Source organism: Gymnoscopelus microlampas, assembly GCF_963454915.1.
Source record: "Gymnoscopelus microlampas genome assembly, chromosome: 4".
Taxonomy (NCBI): Eukaryota; Metazoa; Chordata; class Actinopteri; order Myctophiformes; family Myctophidae; genus Gymnoscopelus; species Gymnoscopelus microlampas.
Window position 1 is genome coordinate 38,916,503 of NC_139941.1, and position 22,475 is coordinate 38,938,977.

The 22,475-nt window shown below is 41.0% G+C and overlaps 1 protein-coding gene across 1 annotated transcript in view; it reads left to right on the forward strand.

The window, feature by feature from the left end:
• The window catches only part of LOC311043280 (leucine-rich repeat transmembrane neuronal protein 4), a 41,270-nt gene that overhangs the window by 1,706 nt on the left and 17,089 nt on the right, over window positions 1-22,475 (forward strand). Inside the window, 1 exon segment of the mRNA XM_084054468.1 lies at window positions 1-1,132. This exon segment is cut by the window's left edge and continues 412 nt beyond it. Within this exon segment, the coding sequence (XP_083910594.1) occupies window positions 1-1,132 (1,132 nt within the window).

Consider the following 22,475-nt stretch of genomic DNA (forward strand, 5'->3'; position numbering starts at 1 on the left):
GTCTTACAATAAATTGCAGGTCCTCCAGCCTAATCAGTTCCTGGGCTTACGGAAATTACTTAGTTTACATTTGAGGTCAAATTCCTTAAAAACCATCCCCATGCGAGTTTTCCTGGATTGCCGCAATCTGGAATTCCTCGATATTGGCTACAACAGATTAAGGAGCCTCACGCGTAATGCCTTCGCTGGGCTTCTTAAGCTCAACGAGCTTCATTTGGAGCACAACCAGTTTTCTAAGATAAACTTTGCCCACTTCCCCCGCCTCACCAACCTGAGAGCTCTCTATCTGCAGTGGAATCGTATTAAGTCCTTAACCCAGGGCCCACCTTGGATGTGGACATCCTTGCAAAAGCTGGACCTCTCGGGAAATGAGCTGCAGCAGCTGGATGCCAGCACTTTCCAATGCCTACCCAATGTGCAGACCCTAAACTTGGATTCCAACAAACTCAGCAACTTGTCTCAGCAGACAGTGGAGGCTTGGATCTCCCTCACCACCATCAGTTTGGCTGGTAACTTATGGTACTGTAACGCAAGCATATGTCCCTTGGTGGCTTGGTTGAGGGACTTCAAGGGCAACAAAGAGTCAGCTATGATTTGCGCGGGCCCCAAGGAGACACAAGGAGAGAGGGTGAACGATGTGGTGGATACACTTCACATCTGCAAAGCAACGCCCATGCCCATTACTTCCACTACATCCACCTTCACCTCTCCAACTCGGCCCGAGCTTCCACCTCTTCCCTCACTGCCCACAGAGGATAAAAAACTGACCTGGAATGCAACAGCCTTCCCCACACCTTCAGAGGTTTCCCCCACAATCCCTCTGCCAGACACGGAGTATGTGTCCTATCATAAGATCATTGCTGGTAGCGTGGCCCTTCTCTTATCTGTTGCCATAATTCTGCTGGTCATCTACGTCTCGTGGAAGCGCTACCCCAGCAGCATCAAGCAACTTCAAGAGCGCTCCATGGTTAGAAAACGCCAGAAAAAGGTGCGGGAGACTGAGCGCTCTCTAAACTCGCCGCTGCAAGAGTATTACGTGGACTACAAGCCTACGCACTCGGAGACTATGGACGTGTTGGTTAACGGGACGGGGCCCTACACGTACACCATATCAGGCTCCAGGGAATGCGAGGTATGACCGTTGGCCTGCAAAAGTCAGTTTCCACTGCGAGGCACAAGAGGTAAATTTCTAAACAATGTGAAGAAGAGAAAAAGAAACAAAAAGTTTTTTTTTCTCCTCCTGTCTTATCTGTTTCAGGGGTAAAGGTCAGTTTCACGGTGACTTGTAATTGTAACATGTGGGGCTTGTTCATGTCCATTTGATGGCCCAGCTGCTATTCTGAATTATGTAGTTCTATAGTTACATACACTGTAACGCTACTGTATATTAGCTGAAACTGCATTGTCAGCTTCTTTGTCTCGGGTCCAACCACAGTAAAAACATATGGATCTATGCATTTTGCTGTCAAACTGTTACTTTGCTGTCAACAATAGAATGATCTTAAATAACATTGGATGAAGTCACCATGCAAGTGTTCCTCTCCTGTCTCATCTGTTTGCTACAACAGTAGGCATTCTCAAGTGCTTCGTTGCAACCATAAATGCATCACATAAGTCCTCATTGGGTTCTTTGTCTCCTGTATATAATCACCCAGGAATTTGTCACTGGGGTATCAGACCGTGCTGTAGGCAACTTCAGCCCAGGCCTATGGCTTGAGCTGATACAGCTGCCCTCAGCTGCATTATGCATACCAAGGGCAGTGACAAATGTCAGGCAATAATTTGTTTATCACACCCATAGCCTTTTTTTATTCAGAAAGGCAATGAGAAAATAGCATTACTGTCAACAGTTGGCTGCCATTAGGCAGCCATTTTGTGAACCATTTAAGTTTGCCATTTTACTCTTTGTGTTTTGGTTCCTTCGTCCCCGGATAAAGTTCAGCGTCTCCTTAACCATGAATCTTAAAGGTAGGGTAAGTGATTTTCTTTGGTTAGAATAAGTGTTAAATAGCTCTATATTCTGATAGTACTCATTGCTATAGAGTGTTTGTTCGGTAAAAGGAGTATCCTTGTCTCTCCAGCTCTTTATAAAACAGAAAATGCATTTTCGTTTCAGTTTCAGTTTCATTTCCAATTTTATCCAATCAGGATAGAGAACTCAATCAGGATATAGATTAAACAAGTGAAATTGGAAGTGATGACACTAAGAAATGAGCAGGCAAAATTGGAACTGGAACACTATAAAAATGAAGCTTAAAAATGGGTACTTTCTCCTGATTGGCTGAGATTTTGACACCTACCGAAAATTCTTTTTTCTGTTTATTAAAGAGCTGGAGAGACGGGGAGACTCCTGTTACTGAACAAACACTCTATAGCTATGATTACTATTAGAATATAGTGCTTTAACCTTTTAACAAAATACTTTTTGTTTTAACCCAAAAATATCACTTACCCTACCTTTAAGCCTGCATGATTTATTGTACAAACTCACAACACATCGCATAATAATGCATTTTGAGTTTGTAGATCTGCTATTTTTATCATATTTCACGCAACTAAATATAAATCAGGCTTTACCAAACATCCATGTTTGAATGATGAGTTCCTTCAGCAATGAAGTAGCTTGTAGTTCAGCAACTTGTCTCAGTTCTAATCCCTAGGGCTGATACAGCATCTGACACATAAACACAAGCTTATCATCCTCTCAGTTATTTTTATCACACACTGAATATTGTATTTGCAGGTCGTACACATGTTTGTTGTTTGTTATTCTATTTCAAGCCATTGTGTATTTTAGTTTTCTTTTATATATTGATTGATTTATTAACAAATTGCAAAGAGTACAGAAAGTACAATTACGTAAGCAATTTGACTATTTCATTGTCAAGGTATGAAGAACCAGTCTCTGCAGTAAAGTCATCACAAACGCCCAGTTCCAAACAGTTGACAAAGCATTAATTTGACCTTGACCTTTTGGTAATGCTTTTGTAAATGGTTTTAGGAAATCCTCCTCTCTGCCATTAGGGACCACTAGGGGCAATGGCCTCGAGGACATCTCGAGAACCAAGAACCACAAGTGAATTCTGGATATTGTAGGATCAGACAGCAAAGCCCCATGTTCAAAATTGCGTTTTCTCAGTGGATATTGGATTTAATGAAAATGTTTTGGCATCGTCTGACACATTTAATGTCACAAATTAGCTGTGGATATGTAGTCACTAAACATTCACAAATCTGACAATGGAGTTTCAATTCAGATATTTAAGCTGAACTCCTTTGTATGGCTGGATAGGTACTAGTCCACGGTACGTCTCCCAGAGGAATAATGACAGAAAGCCTGACAGAAAGACTAATCAATTTTCACACATTAATTAGCCATTTTGTGTACTGTGTGTAATGTCACCTATCTGTATTCTCCTGTCACGCGCTGTTTTTGGACATCATTTGGCAGGGTGGTAGACAGTGATTAACAGGACACTGTATGCTGGGAAAGATGTGGTGTCACTGGTATGTTCACTGTTCTTTGTCACTATTTATTGAACTAAACACTACACTGTAATACGTGAGGCAACTTTCTCTTGCATTCTCCCCGAACAGCACAGCTCAGAGTAGTTTTATCTCCTTTCCTATGCTCTATACATCACTCTCTAAAATAATTCTGGTGGTTTCCATTTGTGTCCAGTGTTTAAGGAGTTTCAGTAATGTTGAATGTAATATGAAGTACACAGTTAACTTTACCAGATCTTCGCCAATACCCAGAATATCCAGGAGAAAATCGTAAAAATACAGTCTGCTGGTGGAAGCTTGAGACAGTCTTGTAGGCCTACCGTAGCTTTTCATGTGAGAACTTGGTGTGGGAGCGTTAAATGGCAGACCTAATGGGGCTTCTGCTAGCTAATAGCCCATCAGAGGTAAGGAGCCGAGACTTCCCTCTGCTTTGTTATTCCTTTCCCTCCTCTACAGCTCATAGGGGAGCAGGCTGAGAGTGCTTAAAAATGCAATAGGCTTATTTTGTTATTTATTTTGTTTATTTCGTGCCAACACCATGCACAGTGCTAAGTGTGAGCCAGCAGGAAGAGATCTGTCTTTATGATTTAATGACTTTGTATCTTGTTAGTTTCTAAGTGAATTCAGAGGAAAATGGGGCATATACAGCATCTATGCTTGCGGTATCATTCCATAACACAAAATGTGTTATTTGTATCAAATCATTTTTATTGGGTGTAACTAAATCCTCCAAACAGGTAGATTTAAATACAATAGATCTGTGCTGTGTATCATTCATGACACAGACGGTGGAGTTGGCTTGGGCGACCCTTGCTATTTTGAGACCGAGTTGAACTGTTGCTTAGAGATGGATAGACAGATTTATTTGAGACTTCTAAGTTAACCTGTTATTGAGAGAGATTGTTGAAATGGATGAGGCCGCACAACTCTTTAGCCACGATGCATAAAGTTTAATGAAATGAAACCAACGTTTCGACAAATATAGTCTTCCTCAGGGTTTGATTGAGAGAGATTAACAAAAGACCATTATTGGAGTAAATAAGCCTCTGTCCGTTGTCTTTAAGAGGGGCAGTTACAGTATGTACATCACAGCTCTGTGCTCCATGAAATCAATGCTGGCAAGGACAACTGACTTTAGTATTAAAGAAAAATGTAACCTCTTGTATTGTATTTGGTAATACAGGGTTTACCCAGATCGGTTTAATAACAATGTCTCCTCTATTCGAACAACGACTTCCTTTTAAAAGTCTGTGTCAGTACTTGCTAGGTGGGACAAAATCACAGAAACATTTTGGTGAGCACACATATTATGGAGAACGGAGATGCAAAGTAAGACCACAGTATTATCTCCACTCTCAAAACTCTGGTTGTGGGGCTATGTGAGTGGTCAGTAGGGTGTACTGCACATTATAGAGCTTTTTATAACATCTAATATGGCGTAGGAAAAAAACATCTGTGATCTTTCCCTTCAATCAGTGATATAAGATTCTATTGCCAATCAGCAGTGGTGGACAAAGTACTCAACCCCAGTACTTAATATTTCACTTTCAAACATGTTTGGGGTAATTTTATCGTCTAGGCTTTTGTGAGCACCCCAGACAGTTTTTAAATTCCTTGATTCAGTATTTAGATATTTGATATTCATGTTATCAGACACGCTGCCTTCCTATACAAACCCATTGTAACTTCAAACTCCATATTAGCTATGATGGATTCATCGAATCTTGGTCCTGGTGACTGATATTGTCCTGCGTGAGTAGAACATGTTTTTTTCAATTACTTTTTTCAGACAGGGTCTCCTCACGCATTATTAGGACAATATCAGTCGCCAGGATCAAGAACAGGTGTTTTCGATGAATCCATCATGGCTAAAATGGAGTTTGAAGTTACAATGGGTCTCATTGGTGGGCTGTGGACAGTTCAGAAACCTGCCTACTAGTGACATCATCGATGAGGAATCCAACCAAGCTAATAGAAACTGCAGGCTTTCTGTTCCTGGAATCTTGTTTGAAATGACCAAACCTGCCTGCTGATGATGTCACTAGTAGGCAGGTTTCTTAACTGTTCACAGCCCTCCTCTGAGACACAAACTGAGTAGACAAAAATGGTACCATAATATAATGAGCATTAGTGAGGACCAATTACTGTATATGAAGATAATGTTGAAAATGAGTGAAGTGGCACTTTAAGTACAGTACTTAAAGGTAGGGTACCAATGATTACTATCAGAATAATATAGTGCCTTAACCTTTTAACAAAAAAACTTTTGTTTTAACCCAAATATATGGGATCTGAAACACAATTAAGTTTGTACACAGTAAAATCCTCAAGTGTTAATTTATCCATTTGTAACTCAGAGTCATTTTAGTAATGTTACACTGTACCCCGGATTCAAACCCTCAACTTTACAATCTCATTGTACTGTATGCACCCTAGCTTGCTGAGCCAACAATGTGCCTCATAGCACATTAATGTAACCATAGAAGATAACAGACACTTAAGCTTTTAGCTTCATTTTCAATCAGGAGGATGAGCTTGGCAGTAGCAGCTTGTTATCTTTGGCCCCTGGATGCCCCGGTCCACAGTGCAGTTAAACTGTTTCTTTAGATTTCCTCCAGCACTGCTCAGCTGTTTGTATTAAAAGCTGCACGCTGAACTCGTAGAATGTAAATTTTAATTGGTGCTGTGAAATATGGGGTTTCATGGTTTTCCGTGGGTTTTTCATTGTGGTGCATAATGTGGATAAAATGGCCACTTTCTTATATGCCATCTTGCTCGGCTCTGGAGCAGCAGCTGCAGAACATTGTGAGCACCTATGAATCAGCTGGTAAAATAAGCCAATAAACCTATGAGACGTTACCAGATTTAATCAGAATCATTATTCTGTTTATTGGTATATTCACGTACAAGAAATGTGACTTCCCCTTACACACATAGATGAACAAAAATGACATATGGCAGATAAGAAGAAAAGTACATTTATAACATGCAGTGAGTAAGGTTTTAAAAAGTAAATGACAAACAGGAATATAAGGAGTATATCGTCTCTGTCGGGTGGAAACCTCATATGTCCAAAACTGTAACTTCAAAAACAGCGAAAGTTCAAAAACAGAGAAAGTAACAGATCTACAAGCTCAAAACGTGTCGATGTAGTATGATCAAGTAGGGCGTTAATTTACGGGGAAAAAAACACAAAAAGTTAGAATATGGAGATAAGAGCTTTCTGCCTGACAGCAACGATAGGGTCAGATCAGGCGTGAGCAGTGTGAATAGTGAGGACACGCATATTCGGTAAGCCATGCATCATCAGTAGAGATGAGTTATAAAATATAGCACTAATATTGGACAGGTTCAGGAAATTACTGAATAAAACATAATAAAGCACTCAGATGTGGGACTTCCGGCACATAGATCAATAAAGTAGTCTGTGAGCGGATGAAAGAAATGAAGAGACAGAAAGATCAGACACACTTGCTAGCAGTGGCCAGTGGCACATGGGTTATTTTCACAGAATTGGCACGTACTGTACTGTGTTCTACCGCAGTGGTTCCCAACCTGTGGGTTGGGACCCCCAGGGGGTCCTTTATACAAATGGAAAAAAAGGACCATTACTGCATCAAAAGTAACCAACAAACTATACCATTAAAACTGAAAAGGTTGAGAACCACTGTTTTACCATAGTGATATTTGGTATGTTTTAATTTGCTGAAATAGAGCATTTTTTTGTGTGCTACTGTGATAAGCAGCCTACTTCTTAAGCATAACAATGTACAGTAGGTCAGCAATAGCCCAAATTGTGCACCCACATCCCCCTCTCATATTGTTACATATATATTCATGATGTGGGGCAACATGTACTCAAGTCTATCCTCACTACTTGAGAAAAATAAATTACCCTTTAAAGAATGTTTCTAGGGCAAGTATTGCAATTTCTGGAATATTCTCTAAAGAAATCCTGTGTCCTGTTCGTATGTGCTATATTAATGACTGATACATTCATGTCAGAAATTAGACTAAAACACCATATTACAGGTTAATTTGATAGCCTGTGCACATTTACATGATATATGGGTTACTCAGTGTGGGGTAGCGTGCCACTGTAAAGTATACAAAATAAATAAATACAAAATCCATAGTTGATCTATTAAGTTCACTTTGGCATCCATTTACCAAGTGTTGTGTAGTGTAGAACAAACATCTTTCATTTTCTTTAAGCATAAAGTTTTATGCAGTTTTAAGGTTACTGCACACTCATGCCTCAAATCAGCCAGATACAATTAGTATCTACTTAATCATTCATTCATTTCATTGGGATTCATTTATTCAATTATAGCTGTTACATTTTGGCTGAGATACTGTAGTTATGTCTAATGTTCTGCATTAATTCCCTGAACAAGATATTGTGAAAAAGAATTGCTGCAAGCGATGATGATGTAGGCACCCTTTGGGGCAGATTTTACCATACTAAAACAAATTATACTGTTTTGTGGTGAAATCTGACATCTTGCATAACGGAAACTCATAAGTTTTATAACTTTACATCATTAAGGGCTTTTAAATATGCTCAGCAAGTTTGAGGAGGTATCTGGTTAAACTCCTAAAAGGAGTTCATTAAAGTACAGCCCATGTAAGTGGGAGAAAAATAATGTGTCACAATAAATTCAAAATTACTTTGGCTTTAGGCCTATGTAACCTCGCGTCACCAGGCTTTCCACCACGGAGAAAAGCCTGGTATTCATTATAAAACTAAGCCGTGTGATCCGGTTTAGAAAAAAGGAGGGGAAAAAAGTGGTGTTGTTCCGGTTGGCACATTGTTTTTGTTCCCCACAAAATGCGAATCAATTAGTTTAGTCTAGGTAGTCCTGCTACGAGTTAGAATAAAAGACATACCAAACGATTATTATACCAAAAGAAACAAAACAATTACACCAAACTAAACACATTTTAAACTAGGGGAATCATTTTGGAGGTGTACGGCGCTGGTGGGTCCGGTCGTGTGTTCTGGACGCCTGATGGCCTTAAGTTATTTCCGCTCCAGACCGGATCAGAAACCCGATAATGGTATTGATCTCAGGCGAGGCCATATGGCACCTAAGAGGCTAGAAACGTGCCTACACAATTTGGCACAGGTGAAACCCAAATGTGGGACTTCAACTCCAAGATGTTCCACTTCTGATGTGAGTGTCTTAGTGTGCACCTTTAGCCCCTCGAAAATGCAATAATTTGGAAAAAGGATAATTCCTTGCATTAAAGTTTCATGACATTCAGTTTTACAGCACATTAAAAGTCTTGGTCATGGTCCTTCAAACGTGTATAAGAAGTTTTAACTGAAAATTCCACTCCTGTTAGCCATTGCAGGTGTTTGTCTCTCACATTTCTAAAGCCTTTTCAACTGCAATGAAAAAAGAAATCTTTGCCTGCGGGTGTCGCTGTTGAGGGATTTTGCCTGTCAATCAACGCATCAGCCTTTTTATTCAGAAAACCCCAGACCACAGAAAATCCACTGAATGTTAGAAGTTCCGTTTTTTTGGGTGTAATTGAGGTCATAAAACTCCCAAAAAACATAAAAAATAAAAAAAAGTGAAAATTAATGTCATAGAACCTTTAATATGGCCTTTGCAGTTTGCACCGACAATGACACAATGTAATGTTGACTTGGCACACAATTACATGCCACGGTATATTGCCGAATTGCTAATTTGGTTGGTGAAAGGGCCTTTCTGTGTGGAGTTTGCATGTTCTCCCCGTCCCTCTCTATACTGCCTCCCCCTGATGATGGGGGGGAAAGGAACTGGTTGGAATAACGTGTTCCTTCCACGCGCTACATCCAACCGGGAAAACGCCCTCCTGTCAGGTGATAAGAAGGCTTGATAGCTCTCATGCATTGAAGGAGGCATGAGCTCGGCTCTGGGCTCTCCCTAGGCTGGCAGAGGGAGTGTAGCGCCCAGGATTACTTAGACAATTGGCACTGGGTGAAAAAATGGGGTTGCAAAATCGTGTGATAAAAATGTAAGTAAAACCAAAAAAATGAATACTGTTCATTTCTAACTAAGTAAGTATTGGATTGTTTTTCTATAGTATCATGGACTTTGATTATTGCTTTTAAGGTCTAAGAATAGTTTTTGTAAAATCCCTAGCAACTGCAACCGCTGTGGTTTGTCATGTACTGTTACTGTACATGTAAGGTATCGGTGTCTTTGCTATGAGATGGCTTGGATGAGTAATGCCGTGCAATAGGAGTGCAATACAGTACCTTTGCCTGTTTACACTTGTTTTCCCTTATGAGGATGTGGTAGGCACTGGTCGCTGAGGATCTGAGATGCTGTCTTCATTGAATTGAAGTGTCTGTGGTGTAAGAGTGAAAATATAAATATTTGTGTTAGTGCTTACTTCTCTTAGTTTAAAGAGAGAATAAAATCTCTAACAAGCCAACAATTTCACTCAAATGCAACAAGCCGCAGCTGTTCATCTAAATCTTGGTATTATGAATTCCTCTAATTCAGTGTTTTTGAGTGTCACACAGCATTCTGGTGTGAATAATGGTACTGTGTACTGTTCGGATGAATTGTTGTCTTATCATTTGCTATGACCAGAGGCAACGCACAGGTGCAGGGCAGAGGGGGGCCTTTCTTTACTCTGGAAGCCCATATGCTCCTCTCAAGTCGAGCAAATGGGGTCACCCCCTATGTTTTCTCACTGTATTGTTACTTATTTATTTCATACTACTTGGAATGTTTTCCAGGCGACTCTTGCAAAATGAGCAGTGGTGGAAAAAGTACTCAAAATGTTTTACTTAAGTAAAAGTATCAATACTGCAATGTAGAAGTACTCTGTTACAAGTAAAAGTCTGGAATTAGAAATTGACTTGAGTAAAAGTACACGTTCAAAGTATTTGTATCAAAATGTACTTAAAGTACCAAAAGTAAAAGTACTAAAATGTTTGAAAATAGCAGATCTACAAGCTCACAACGCGTCGCACTGAGCTTGTAGATCGGCTATTTTCAAATAGCCTTGGTATAAATTAGGGCTAAAGTGGTTAATGTATGTTTTATAACGTAATAATTTATATCTGCAAAGTAACTAGTAACTAGTTTTCCAATAATTGTAGTGGAGTAAAAGTACAATATTTGCCTCTGAGATGTAGTGGAGTAGAAGTAAAAGTACAGACAATTGGAAATACTCCAGTAAAGTAAAAGTAACTCAAAATTGTTAAGTATAGTACTTGAGTAATTGTACATGGTTACTTTACACCACTGAAAATGAGCTAGTGAATGACACGATGAACAGCCCACTGGACAGAGAGATGATGGTATTTAGGTGGATTAGAATTAGATTGATACAGACAAGTGAGTTTGATAGGTTAAATCAAATGTTCAGCCTTGCCTGTAATGGCGCAATGACTGCAATCACAGCAACGTTGTCAAATCTATACGATGGATAATGAGCTGTTTACGGAGTGGAACACTTAACACAGATTTCCAAAATATCCTGGAAGTAATTTGGCGGTATATATACGTGCCTTGAAGTTAGAGTGACCTACACAATGTTGCGAACGTACAGTAAGGTTCCTTTTTAGCCTTAATACGTAAGAGTGCAATCATTTTTCTCTGGCCTGGCGGAGATAACAAGGAAAATATAAAAAGGAATAATCAAGTAAGAGAATAGTTTGACCGTTTCCCTAGTGACTCACTTTATATCACACCAATAATGTGTATTTCATGTATTTTATTTAAATATTTTAATATATTACATGCTACTTATTGCTTTAAATTAAGTTACAACATTACTTTATGTGTCAAGTAATGCGTTATATTACGTTTGTGTTACTTTCACACACAAAAGGACATGGCTGTAAATGTAAAAGGGTACAGTAGGTTCAATGGAATAGAGAATGCCACAATAAACGTGTTGGTATTTAAATGCAATTTGTGCAGCTTAGATGTCATGATGACACTCTACAGCTGAGTCACCGTCTACTGGCACAGGGCATATATTTGAAAAATCTGATAAAGAGCAGACAAACTGCAGTGTCATTATTGTGCATGAATTCCTTAGAAGCTTAAACAAAACTACAACAATTAGTTTGTGCTTTACTTGACATAGTAATTGTAATATTACCCAATTAACTCCAAATAATGCATTGCTTTGAGACTCATGAAAGTAATATTATGTAATGTGTTACTTATGCAATGCGTTATCCCAACACTTTGTCAGACACAGCAGTGGATAGAGGGAAATTGGAAGAAAGTGGAGAGAGATCAATATTGCATGTCTGTAAAGCATTCTCACCACAGATAAATCAGTGGATGGGATTATCGTTGCAGCCGAGAAGAGAGGCATTTCATCAATTGGAGATCAGGACTCGGTATTGATCGTCCAGCCCATGCATGTTTGACATTATTGAATCCTTTCTGTTTCTGGCAACTCCTTGGGACCACAGTCAACCTCCATCTCCAGGGGCCTGGGACCTGAGGAGTGAGCTTGATTGGGTGGCCCCATGTAGAGCTTAGTGGTCAAGTGGCTCTGTGGCTCCAGAAGGGATATCCCATTCATGCCACCCGGCCAAAACATCTCTTATTACTCTGAATGCCCTCAACAGTTTTATTTTATTTGGGAAGTTTTTGCTTTGTGTAGATCGGAGAGTAGAGACATGCAACACATAGGTGTCTAACCAGAATCGGACCCAACTATTCTTGGTGACCCCACAGCCTTTTGTCTAGCGCCATGTCAGGTGAAAACTTCCACTTGCACACATACTGTATCTCAAAAGCGAATGGGTGGATTCCCATGAAACTGCTTGTGCAGATACATTACATTTGAACCAGAGTTCACAGAGTGATCGCATGACCTTTCCTCTAGTGCTTCTCACAATTTAGTTGTTATGCCAATTTTTGAACCTGAAAATAGATTTTTGGTTATATATCCCAAGTTTGACACTTTTTGATAGTACTACAAACCTAGCCCACTGTGCAGCCTACTTCACCCTGCATACACTTGGAATTGGATGTGACTGGATTCGGGTGCATGATGGAAGCTTTTCCACCAGCTCAGCATTTTTTGCTTATATGAGTTCCCCCCCAAACATAACTATTATCAACACACTGCAGCAATAGTGTATATTTTCTAACATCTCTTTTTCACTTGGGCTGACATGTTGATTCCAAATCTTCAGGAAGATGTCAAGGCAAGGGCTTCTAGCATTCAGACTCACATACTAGACTTGCACACCTTGACTTCTCATCACACTGTTTCAAAACCATACCAGCACACACTCTCTCATGTGCCTGCTTTCACACACACGCACATGCACACACACGCGCACACGCGCACACACACACACACACACACACACACACACACACACACACACACACACACACACACACACACACACACACACACACACACACACACACACACACACACACACACACACACTGGCAAAAACGGTGAGCCTCTGTGGGGTTACAGAGCGTTCAAGGTGTGCATCTTGACAGGCAGTCTGCCAGGCCTCACACATGATTGGTTTATTCTGTTTAAAACAACAGAAACAAGTATGAATAAGTAAATAAAATACATTTTAAATACTGTAGCGTTTGAAGTCGGTCGGCCCCATATACTGTATGCGCATGGCCATGCGCATATATGGGCATAGCGGTCAGATCTGTGGCTCCTGACAACCAGATCTCTATATGTGCCTACAGTACATATGGGCGTATCGGGTTTGTTTATGATTGTATGAGTTATAGTGACAGGCCGCAGTGGTCTTCCTTTATACAGTATGGGCGTATCGAGGTGTTTATGGTTATGTGACGTCTGAGTCATAGGTTCTCACATGAGCAAATTGAGTATTCACCTCCTGTTCACTTCGATTCTATGCAAGTGAATTGGGGTGAACAAAACTTTTGCTTCTGGTGGCAAAGCAGAAGTGAATGTGGCCCTCTATGGGCTCTCTTCCAGTAAGGGGAGAACAGGGCCCTTTTGCTAAACATTACATTTAATTATTTAATTAAGTATCCTTAATTGTAATTATAGCCTATCTTTTGAAGTATGTTTAATTATGTACATACACGAGGTGTGTCTTGCCTTGGAAGCACTCCTTTTATTACGAAACAAGACTCATTGTGCAGAACCCATGTCAACAAGGGTGAGGTGAGATTGTTGGTAACTTGTTGTTAATTGTCCTGGCAGTGAGTCACGTGTCTACCACACTGACTTGTTTCTATTATTTTAAGCCTAGAATTTAACATTTTAATCAACATTTCTGAATAACATAATTGGATATGACATTCAGAGATGTCATCCTACTTGTTCTAATGGGGTGTCATAACCCAGGAATATTTTGGAAAAAACGTTTTGTTTTCATCGGCTCATTCATTTTTATTTGTATGCTACTGTAGGCTACTCTGTCTGATGACGGAGTTGAGGTGGTCTGTATGCAAAGCGTGTAGCCTAGTAGCCATCATTACATTATGTAGCCTACACACCAATCTGCTGGCGAGGCACAGCAGCAGGTACCACCAGATAGCAAACCATTCACTGAGAGAGCGCTGAGAATAGTGAGAGGCTGAGAGCAGCCACTACACAACAGCCAGACTGAAAAGTCAAGGTGAAAATAGTGCCTTGTTTTTGTTTCACCTCTGTTTGCCTTACTACAAAATACACTTTTTGCTACTCCTACAGATTATGTCCCAAACTCACGCAAATCGATATTTAGTACATATCATCTCTGGAGTCATGTGATCAAGATATATTATGTCAGATTTTTCTTAAAAAATCTTAAATTGTAATATTTTTTTAATTGCAGAGGCACAGAGCAGTTGCCAGGGAATGGCTGGGTGTCTGGGGGTTGGGGCTAGTGCTGCAGCCCCCCAAGGACGCTGCTGCTTTCAGACGGCTGGGCTGATAGCCAGCCTCTGCTGCTGCTCCTCTCTAGGGGAGCTTTGCCGTCGTCCCCCGAGGATACTGCTGCTGGTCCCCAGGTAGCCCGGCTGGTAGCCAGACTGCTGGGTCTCGCAGCCGTACTCTGATGCTGCTCCTCGCTAGGGCACGTATACTATTATCCCCAGAGGATGCTGCTGATCCACACAGTGCTGGGGCTAGTAGCTGGGCTCCTAGCCAGATTGTTGCTCCTCGCCAGGGCCGCTTTGCTGCCGTCAATGTTCCCAGCCAATGCGCCGCACTAGGAGGGAACAGATGACAGCAGGATATTTCCATTCAAACTCAGTTATTTCCGTGTTGCTGCATGCCATGCATCAACATTCGCAAATATATTATTAATAACAGTAGCAAAGTAATACAATGGATACAGGAATGTGGGCACCTAGGAAGAGTGGGCAACTCAATGTTAAATTGGCTATTTTTCCTAAAATGTAAAGTATACATGGTTAGAACATGAATGTTGAATATTTTTATTAGACAGAAATGTAAAAACAGCACGAGTACAGTCAAACACTTTTGTCTAAAAGGATAACACCAAAAAAAGTCCTTGCAGTCTTGTTTCCATTGGGGATCAGAACATTCGACAATTAAGGCCTAATATTTCTACAATTACTACAAATTCCTATAAAACCTGTATAGCCAGTCATTTTTGCCATAAACAAGCAGTTGTAAAAGAAGTACCCTATTGCACCTTTAACCATACACATCATTGAAATAGCTGTTTTTTCTGCTTTACAATTACTCTGTGTTTTGTGTTGATATCCAAATAGCTTGGGACTAAAGTTTATTTGACTTGGCTTTACTTCTCCTCTTTTGACCTGAGAAGTGCTTGAGACAGTATGTGACTAATTTACGGTTCAATCGAGGTTAACTTGGTCGCACCTCAATGTACACAAACCCTGCCTGCCGTGGCCATTCATAGACAGTAGACACCATAGAGACTAATGAGCCCTGGTGAGAGTCAAGGCCATGGGGCTAATTATTCATTGTGATTGATAGCAAGGTTGTCCAGACATGCCAAATTAGCAATGCCTTGGGGAAAGATGACAACGGCTAATGAGTCATGAGACAGGAGTGAGGGTTGAAGCTTATAGAATTGCTTTTGGAGTATAGTCACAGCTATTCAAAGTGATGTCGGGTACTGTGATGTTGCCTGGTACAGAAGTGTTTGATATGGGGGCTTAAGCCAGAGCCATACTCCGTTGCACACAGGTGTCATGCACTGAAAATACCAGATCTACAAGCTCACAACGTGTCACGTGTCAAATCAGGCATTGCAGTTCTTGTTGACAGATTTGGTTGAACTTTTTCTTCACTCAAGCACATACAACGGTGCTGTCAAGTTTTTACCTTTTGATGGTAGAATTTTCATTGATTTCCTGTAAATACAATGCATTAATTATAACATTTTTGGTACTATTTCCTATCCTGAATTTTGCACCTTAACTTAAAAGGTGAGAAATTCTTCCATTATTTTACTGCTGATTCTAACTTCATTTGAGCAACTGATTTGTTAAAGAAATGCAATTGGACCACCATGACGATGACCCATCCCTATTATATCCTTGTTGAATGGCTGATTTGCTAAGTATTGTAGATGTGAGCAAAGGCTGGGCAATTTAAAGGATTAGGTAATGTGATTGGCATTTGAGAGCACTGCACTGGGCACCCAGTTCAACTAATAAAGCACAAGTAGCCAATATACTTCAAGTGTTATTGGTTCATCACTATACCTTTCTTCATTCTGTACTGCTTCCAAATGAAGCCAATCGCATTTCCCATCAATTGATTTTTCCCCCTTAGCATTAGGTAATAATCTTATCAGTGTAATCTCACAGGACTGTATGAAGCAAACGCTCTGTCCTTTGCATCGAAGAGCTATTGTGTATCCAATAATTACTGCTACACAACTAGCAATGGGACAAATGAGAATAGAAAGGCTCATGAACCGACCAGAATTTAATTTGCTTTGAGGCAAAATAGAAGTGCTTAAAAGTAACATTTTACAATTAAGAGATTGTCCATCATCATTAAATACTCCACAATAATTACCATGATCTATGAGAAAATGAAATCCTGCCACTATGGTATCATTTGGATCATAAGGGTCCATTTGGTTACACTCAGAATAAAATGAACACTGAGGATTTTACTGTGTTCTCTTTCATTGCTCCTTTGTTTTCATACTAGTTCAGTTTTCCATTTTCATCTGAACATGTCCTGTTAGCCTTCATTGGAGTTCTAAGGGCATGCAATAAACATCTCAGAGGCCCTTGTGTCTAGCGTACATACTAACCATCTCATTGCCCTACAAAATTAGATCTGTGGCTTATCTCAACCAAGGTCCTGTGGGCCTGCCTCTTCCACAATGAGGGAAAAAGGCCACAAGGCTGGCAGAGATCTTCCATGGGCAAGAAGTTCAATTACCTCAGTTGTCATGGAGCAATAAATGACAAATTAAGTGTCTGGCACTGAACACTGCTTGAAGCAGGCTGCATCAGAATACTAATGTCAGCTGTGCCTAACTCTGGAGAGAGAGAGAGGGAGATAGAAAGATAGAGAGACCACAGAAATGGCTCAAGTTTGCTAATGGAAATGAACAACTTTTTTCTCTTGTTTAAAACATATACAGTATGTATGTACGATATGTACTTATTATATATATAATGTGTGTGTGTGTGTATATATATATATATACACACACACACACACACACACACACACACACACACACACACACACACACACACACACACACACACACACACACACAGGAAGAGATGAGAGTGTTTTGTTTTTCTCAAGGGACCTAGTCTTCAAGAGACTCGGCCGCAGGCCTGGGCTGTATGAGAGAGCTTTGTAGGTGTAGTGACAGATACAAATACACATTGCTGCAGTCCCCACTGGCAAGTGGCCAGGGCATTTAATAAACAGAAAATACACGTCAGGAAAAAACTACAAAAAGTCTCTGTCCCTCTCTGGGAGACAAACTAGTCTTCACAGTCATGTAGGGCACTCCTGCTCTGACCAAGGCATCCTCACACACTGACCCTGCCTGCAGTTTACAAACACTCTGCTGCCTTTGATTTAAAACTGAGCCCAGGTGTGTGAAGCCTCTTGGCTGCCTTAGATTGGCAGCAGTTGGAGCCAACGAGAGGGAATGTAGGAGACCTAAAGAATAGGAAGATATATATATATATATACGCACGAACGCTCCCTCCTTCCGGCGGACGCGCTTCGAAAAAAAAGTGGCTGGGCGCGAGGTGGGTTTTTCACTCGAGGCCGGGGGCGTACAGGCCCCAAACGGTCAGCCGTCGGCTTAGCCACCCTCGGATTTCCGCTTCGTCGCCCGACCTCCTGACAGCGTCAAGAGGAAGGTTTTTCTTGTTCTAAACTGTTGCTGTTCAGCAACATTTGCCAAAACTATTTAACTTATTAACTAATTATTTTAATGAGTATTCTTAATCTTCTCTGTCCATGTTCTTTATTAGAGCCAATTAGACCCATGCACGCACATCCTTGTTCTGCTATATCCTACTTGTGAGGACTTTTGACTGATTTTCATTGAATGCATTCATTTAACCATTAACCGTCACCATTACGTGACTAACCTTAACCTTTAGCTAACCTAACCTAACTAATTCTAACCCTAACCCTAAGTCCTAACACTAAATCAGCCAGAAATAAGGATCAGCAATATGGTCTCACTTTATGTAATTCTCATCATCTTTCTCATCCTTGTGAGGTAATTTGGTTCTCACAAAGATAGTAGGCTAGTATATAGATAGTAGTAAAAGCACACGCACGCACGCACTCACTCACTGACACACACACACACACACAAAGGCGCACGCACGCACGCATGCACACAAACAGGTCATTTCTGTCATTCATTTTTCCCACAGTCAAAATGAGTGTAGTACTATCAATCCAGAAGAGCCCTTTCGGTGTAAATTGCTGTGAATGTGATTGCTCAACAAAGGAGATTAATGTTCAACCCTTAATCTGCTTGTGTGGTTTATTCCCCATTGAGAACAGTGCTAAATAATCAAACGGAGGCCAAATCGAACCATTGGGTCTTGTAATGAATAACATTTACTGCCCCAAATCCTGCAGGGCTTTAGGAACAGATGTAGGGTAGTGTTTCACCAACCAAAAGCCAGACAGCCTTCTTATATCACTGTAGAACACGCAGAGCTATGCTGGCATGTTTCACCCCTTTTCTTTCCACATATCTCTTCATATCAGTTGTCTCAAATGGATCTGTTCAGAAGACATCCAGGTTGCTGACCTTGCATGTTCCCTTCCTTCTCTTCGGCCTGTTTATCTCATGTGATTTATAACAGTTATTACATACACAGTGCATCTTGCAGTGCTGCAGAAGTGATGACAGCCAATGGAAAAAACAAACTGAGTCACTGCAGCAGATTTGTCAGACTAACAAAAGGGTTTTTGCTACACATTGACGTGTCCCTCGGATCTTCAAGGTGACCTCTGGAGAGATCCCGTCTACCTGGTAACTACCAGAGTTACCAAGGTGACAGTTAGGCGGGCACCTGCACACACGTGAGGAATATTCTCCGGTTGAATGAGGCAAGAAGTCACATGGATGAGATTCATTCATCTTAATAATGTGGTGTATGTCAAAGTGGTGTGGCTGAAGAGGTGCTAGTTAGGAGGGATGAAATGCAAAGAGAGCATCAGAGAGAAAGCCAGAGTGGAGTGATGAAGGCAGAGTCGCGAGAGATTTCTCAGTGCTCCCCACAGTGTTCCTTTTGCAGGATCAATCCTCGGATTAGAACACTTACTCAGTTACCTGTTGACATCACCTTGGCAGAATTGCTCATTCACACAGAAGTGCTGTTTTAATTCAGCCCCTGCCTGCTTGGCAACACAGCAATCCTTAAAGCGTGTGACACTACCCCCCGAGACAGCAATTTCTCAACTTGGTAAAGAATAGCTATACAGCAACGTCTTTGCCCTTTGTTTTGATGTGGCGGGGAAGATATAGCGTGATAACGTCGTTTTCATGCTACAGCTATTGTATCATGGATTGGAGCTCACGCAGCTTCACTTGAGTTGTGCTTTATCCTGCTGCAATATTCACATCTCATCACTGCAGATGAATCTTTGCAGGGCCTCAGCCTTCATATATCAACCAGAACCTGCGAGTACAGACCCATTCCTCTGTGGTAATATCATAGGAGGCCAACAGCTGGCTGCAGTTCATCTCTTGTCGCCTTACATTTTCGGCTACATCAATATTGGACAAGCCTGTTCACGTTCAGAAGCTGTCTCGACTCTAGACTGTATCACTTAAACAGATGGCCATCCTCTGGCTTCGTTTGAAAGCGACACTGAAATTGAATGGGGATAAACCAAATCTGGCTTTTTTTCCTGTTCCATAGTTCATTGTATTGAATATTCTGCTCTGCCAATCGTTTTCCTGTAGACATTTTGGCTCTCCAACCAAAACACAATGGGATGACAAAAAATTGCTGAAAAGTGTGTGTGTGTGTGTGTGTGTGTGTGTGTGTGTGTGTGTGTGTGTGTGTGTGTGTGTGTGTGTGTGTGTGTGTGTGTGTGTGTGTGTGTGTGTGTGTGTGTGTGTGTGAGAAAGAGAGAGAGCTCATTTAATCTGTAGGCAGTACGATTAGAGTTCACATCAGTATATAAACAAAGGGTTCACAGAACGATAAAGGTGCACAAACCATCTGTCACACACACACACACACACACACACACACACACACACACACACACACACACACACACACACACACACACACACACACACACACACACACAGAAGCATGTAATCCTCCACAGTGTTAAGAGTTAGACATACAGCTCATTCTTTAGAGTTATCACCATGGAAACTGGACAGCAGTGAAAGGCCTGTACTGTGGTTGGATTGAGCAATGGCACCACAACATTCTGGGTGTCAGTATTACATTTCCTGTATATCAGAGGGATTTACTCCATATGCAAACTTTCAAACACCAACTGACTTGTTATGACGTAGACCCCCCCACCCCCCCAGACTGCATTGAAAGGTTCGATATTTCCATAATTATCTCAAAATGGCCTCATGTTGCGTTTTTTTGGGTGGATGTTTTGAATTTGATTGATGACTCTCTTCTGTTTTCTCAGCTGTTAATAGATGATTATTTTCTAGTATTGTAATACCACTTAGATTTGAGTCAGATGTGGTCCATAATGTCCGCCAGGCCGAAGGCGTGGCAGAGACTATGTTTTGCACCCCGTGCGTGCGTGTCTGTGAACAGCTAATCTCCGGCACCGTTGGCCCGATCGCAGCAAAACTTTGTACGCACATTCCCACTAGGCCGAGGAAGACACGCCACCCTTTTCACATTCTCCTGTTATAGTGCCACCAGGAGGTCGATTTTTGCTAAACACATTTTTTGATATTACTCAAACAGATTTTGTCCAAGCATCACACACATCGGTGCACAATATCTCTATAGTCACGTGATCAAGAAGGATCTATCCGATTTTTTTTTTTTCATACTGATTTTCCAACATTGCTGGCCCACAATAATCTTCCTGACCTGGCGGAGACCTATGCTCCGAGGAGCACTTTTTCTAGTTTTAATTTATTTTTTATCACTGTCTAGTATCCATATCTCGGTTTAACATACTCTAGTCTACTAGCCATACTATATCTTTGTCTAATACAGCCTACTAGCCACAAATCTGTCTATCAGTTATCAGGTTTCCTTGAAAAGGACTTTAAAAATGTGTTATGTCTACAAACTATAAATTATACATGAATTATTTATTTTTTTAAATATGAAAACAAACAGAAAATAGCAGTTTCTGGTACTCTACCTACAGTACGAATTGTACATCACACAAAAGATATAATTTATTTGAAGCAGATACGATACAGTCAGCCACACAATTTATGATCATTCAGTCAGAACCCAGGTGATTACTATGCATTAAACACCAGTCTGACACTCTAGTCTTTTACAATATTTTTTTCTAATTTCCATTATCTGTGATTTGCAACATGAGCTTGACATCTCATCTAGAGAACTGACCATCGGTCTACGCTAGCTGCAGTCAACATCCAGTGTGCTCCCCCGCAGCTCTCGCCCTATTTCAGCTCCATGGTGTCTCAGCCAGTGATTGCCCACCTTGGCCTCTAGGCCCGGGAGCCTTCGCCTTTGCTGTTTTTTCTCTGTCTTCTGGCAGCCGTCGTACAATTTCTGTCTGACTCACCTTCACCTTTCCGGGGTGTACAATTACCCCCCCCCCCCCCCCCCCCCCTTCAGCATTCAGTCTTAAACACAACAAGGCTGACCGTCTGGGAAGCCACTCACTCTTCCTTCCTATTCCTTCTTTTAGCCCCCTATGCACCTCTCATCCATTTTAGACTATCGCACCAAGCCTCTCGATTGATTTCTAACTGTCTCTCAACCCAACTGGTCAAAACATGTTCTGTTTGAGGTTTATTTTCCTTAAAAGAGAAGTTGTTCCTTGTCGCCGTCACCAAGTGCTTGCTCATGGGGGAATTTTGGGGTCTTTGTAAATTAATTTGCTCTATATTAGCGATTGAAGAAATTGCTCCACTACTAAAATATATTTGGAGCATTGTTACTGCAGATCACCCCCCCCCCCCCCCCCCCATTTGACATTGATAAGGGAATTAAACTATCAACTCACGGAGCCAGTAACACAATGAAACATTTGCCTGGATAAAGTGACTTATAATGTGGCACGTACAATCATTCAATTGATGCAGCAGCCAAAGTTTATATTATGCACGGATTAATCATACAGTATAGCCGAGCCTATAATAGTCGGGCTACAAATCAACAAATGCGCCTGCAAAGTGCAAAGTCAGTCAAACTTAATTAATCAAGGGACATGTGTTCATACTTTGTAGACTTAACAGTATACAACAACACAATAAACACATTTGTGTCGGAACGTGGAGAGCAAGAGACAGAGAGAAAGAGAGAGACAGACAGACAAACAGACAGACAGATAGACAGAGA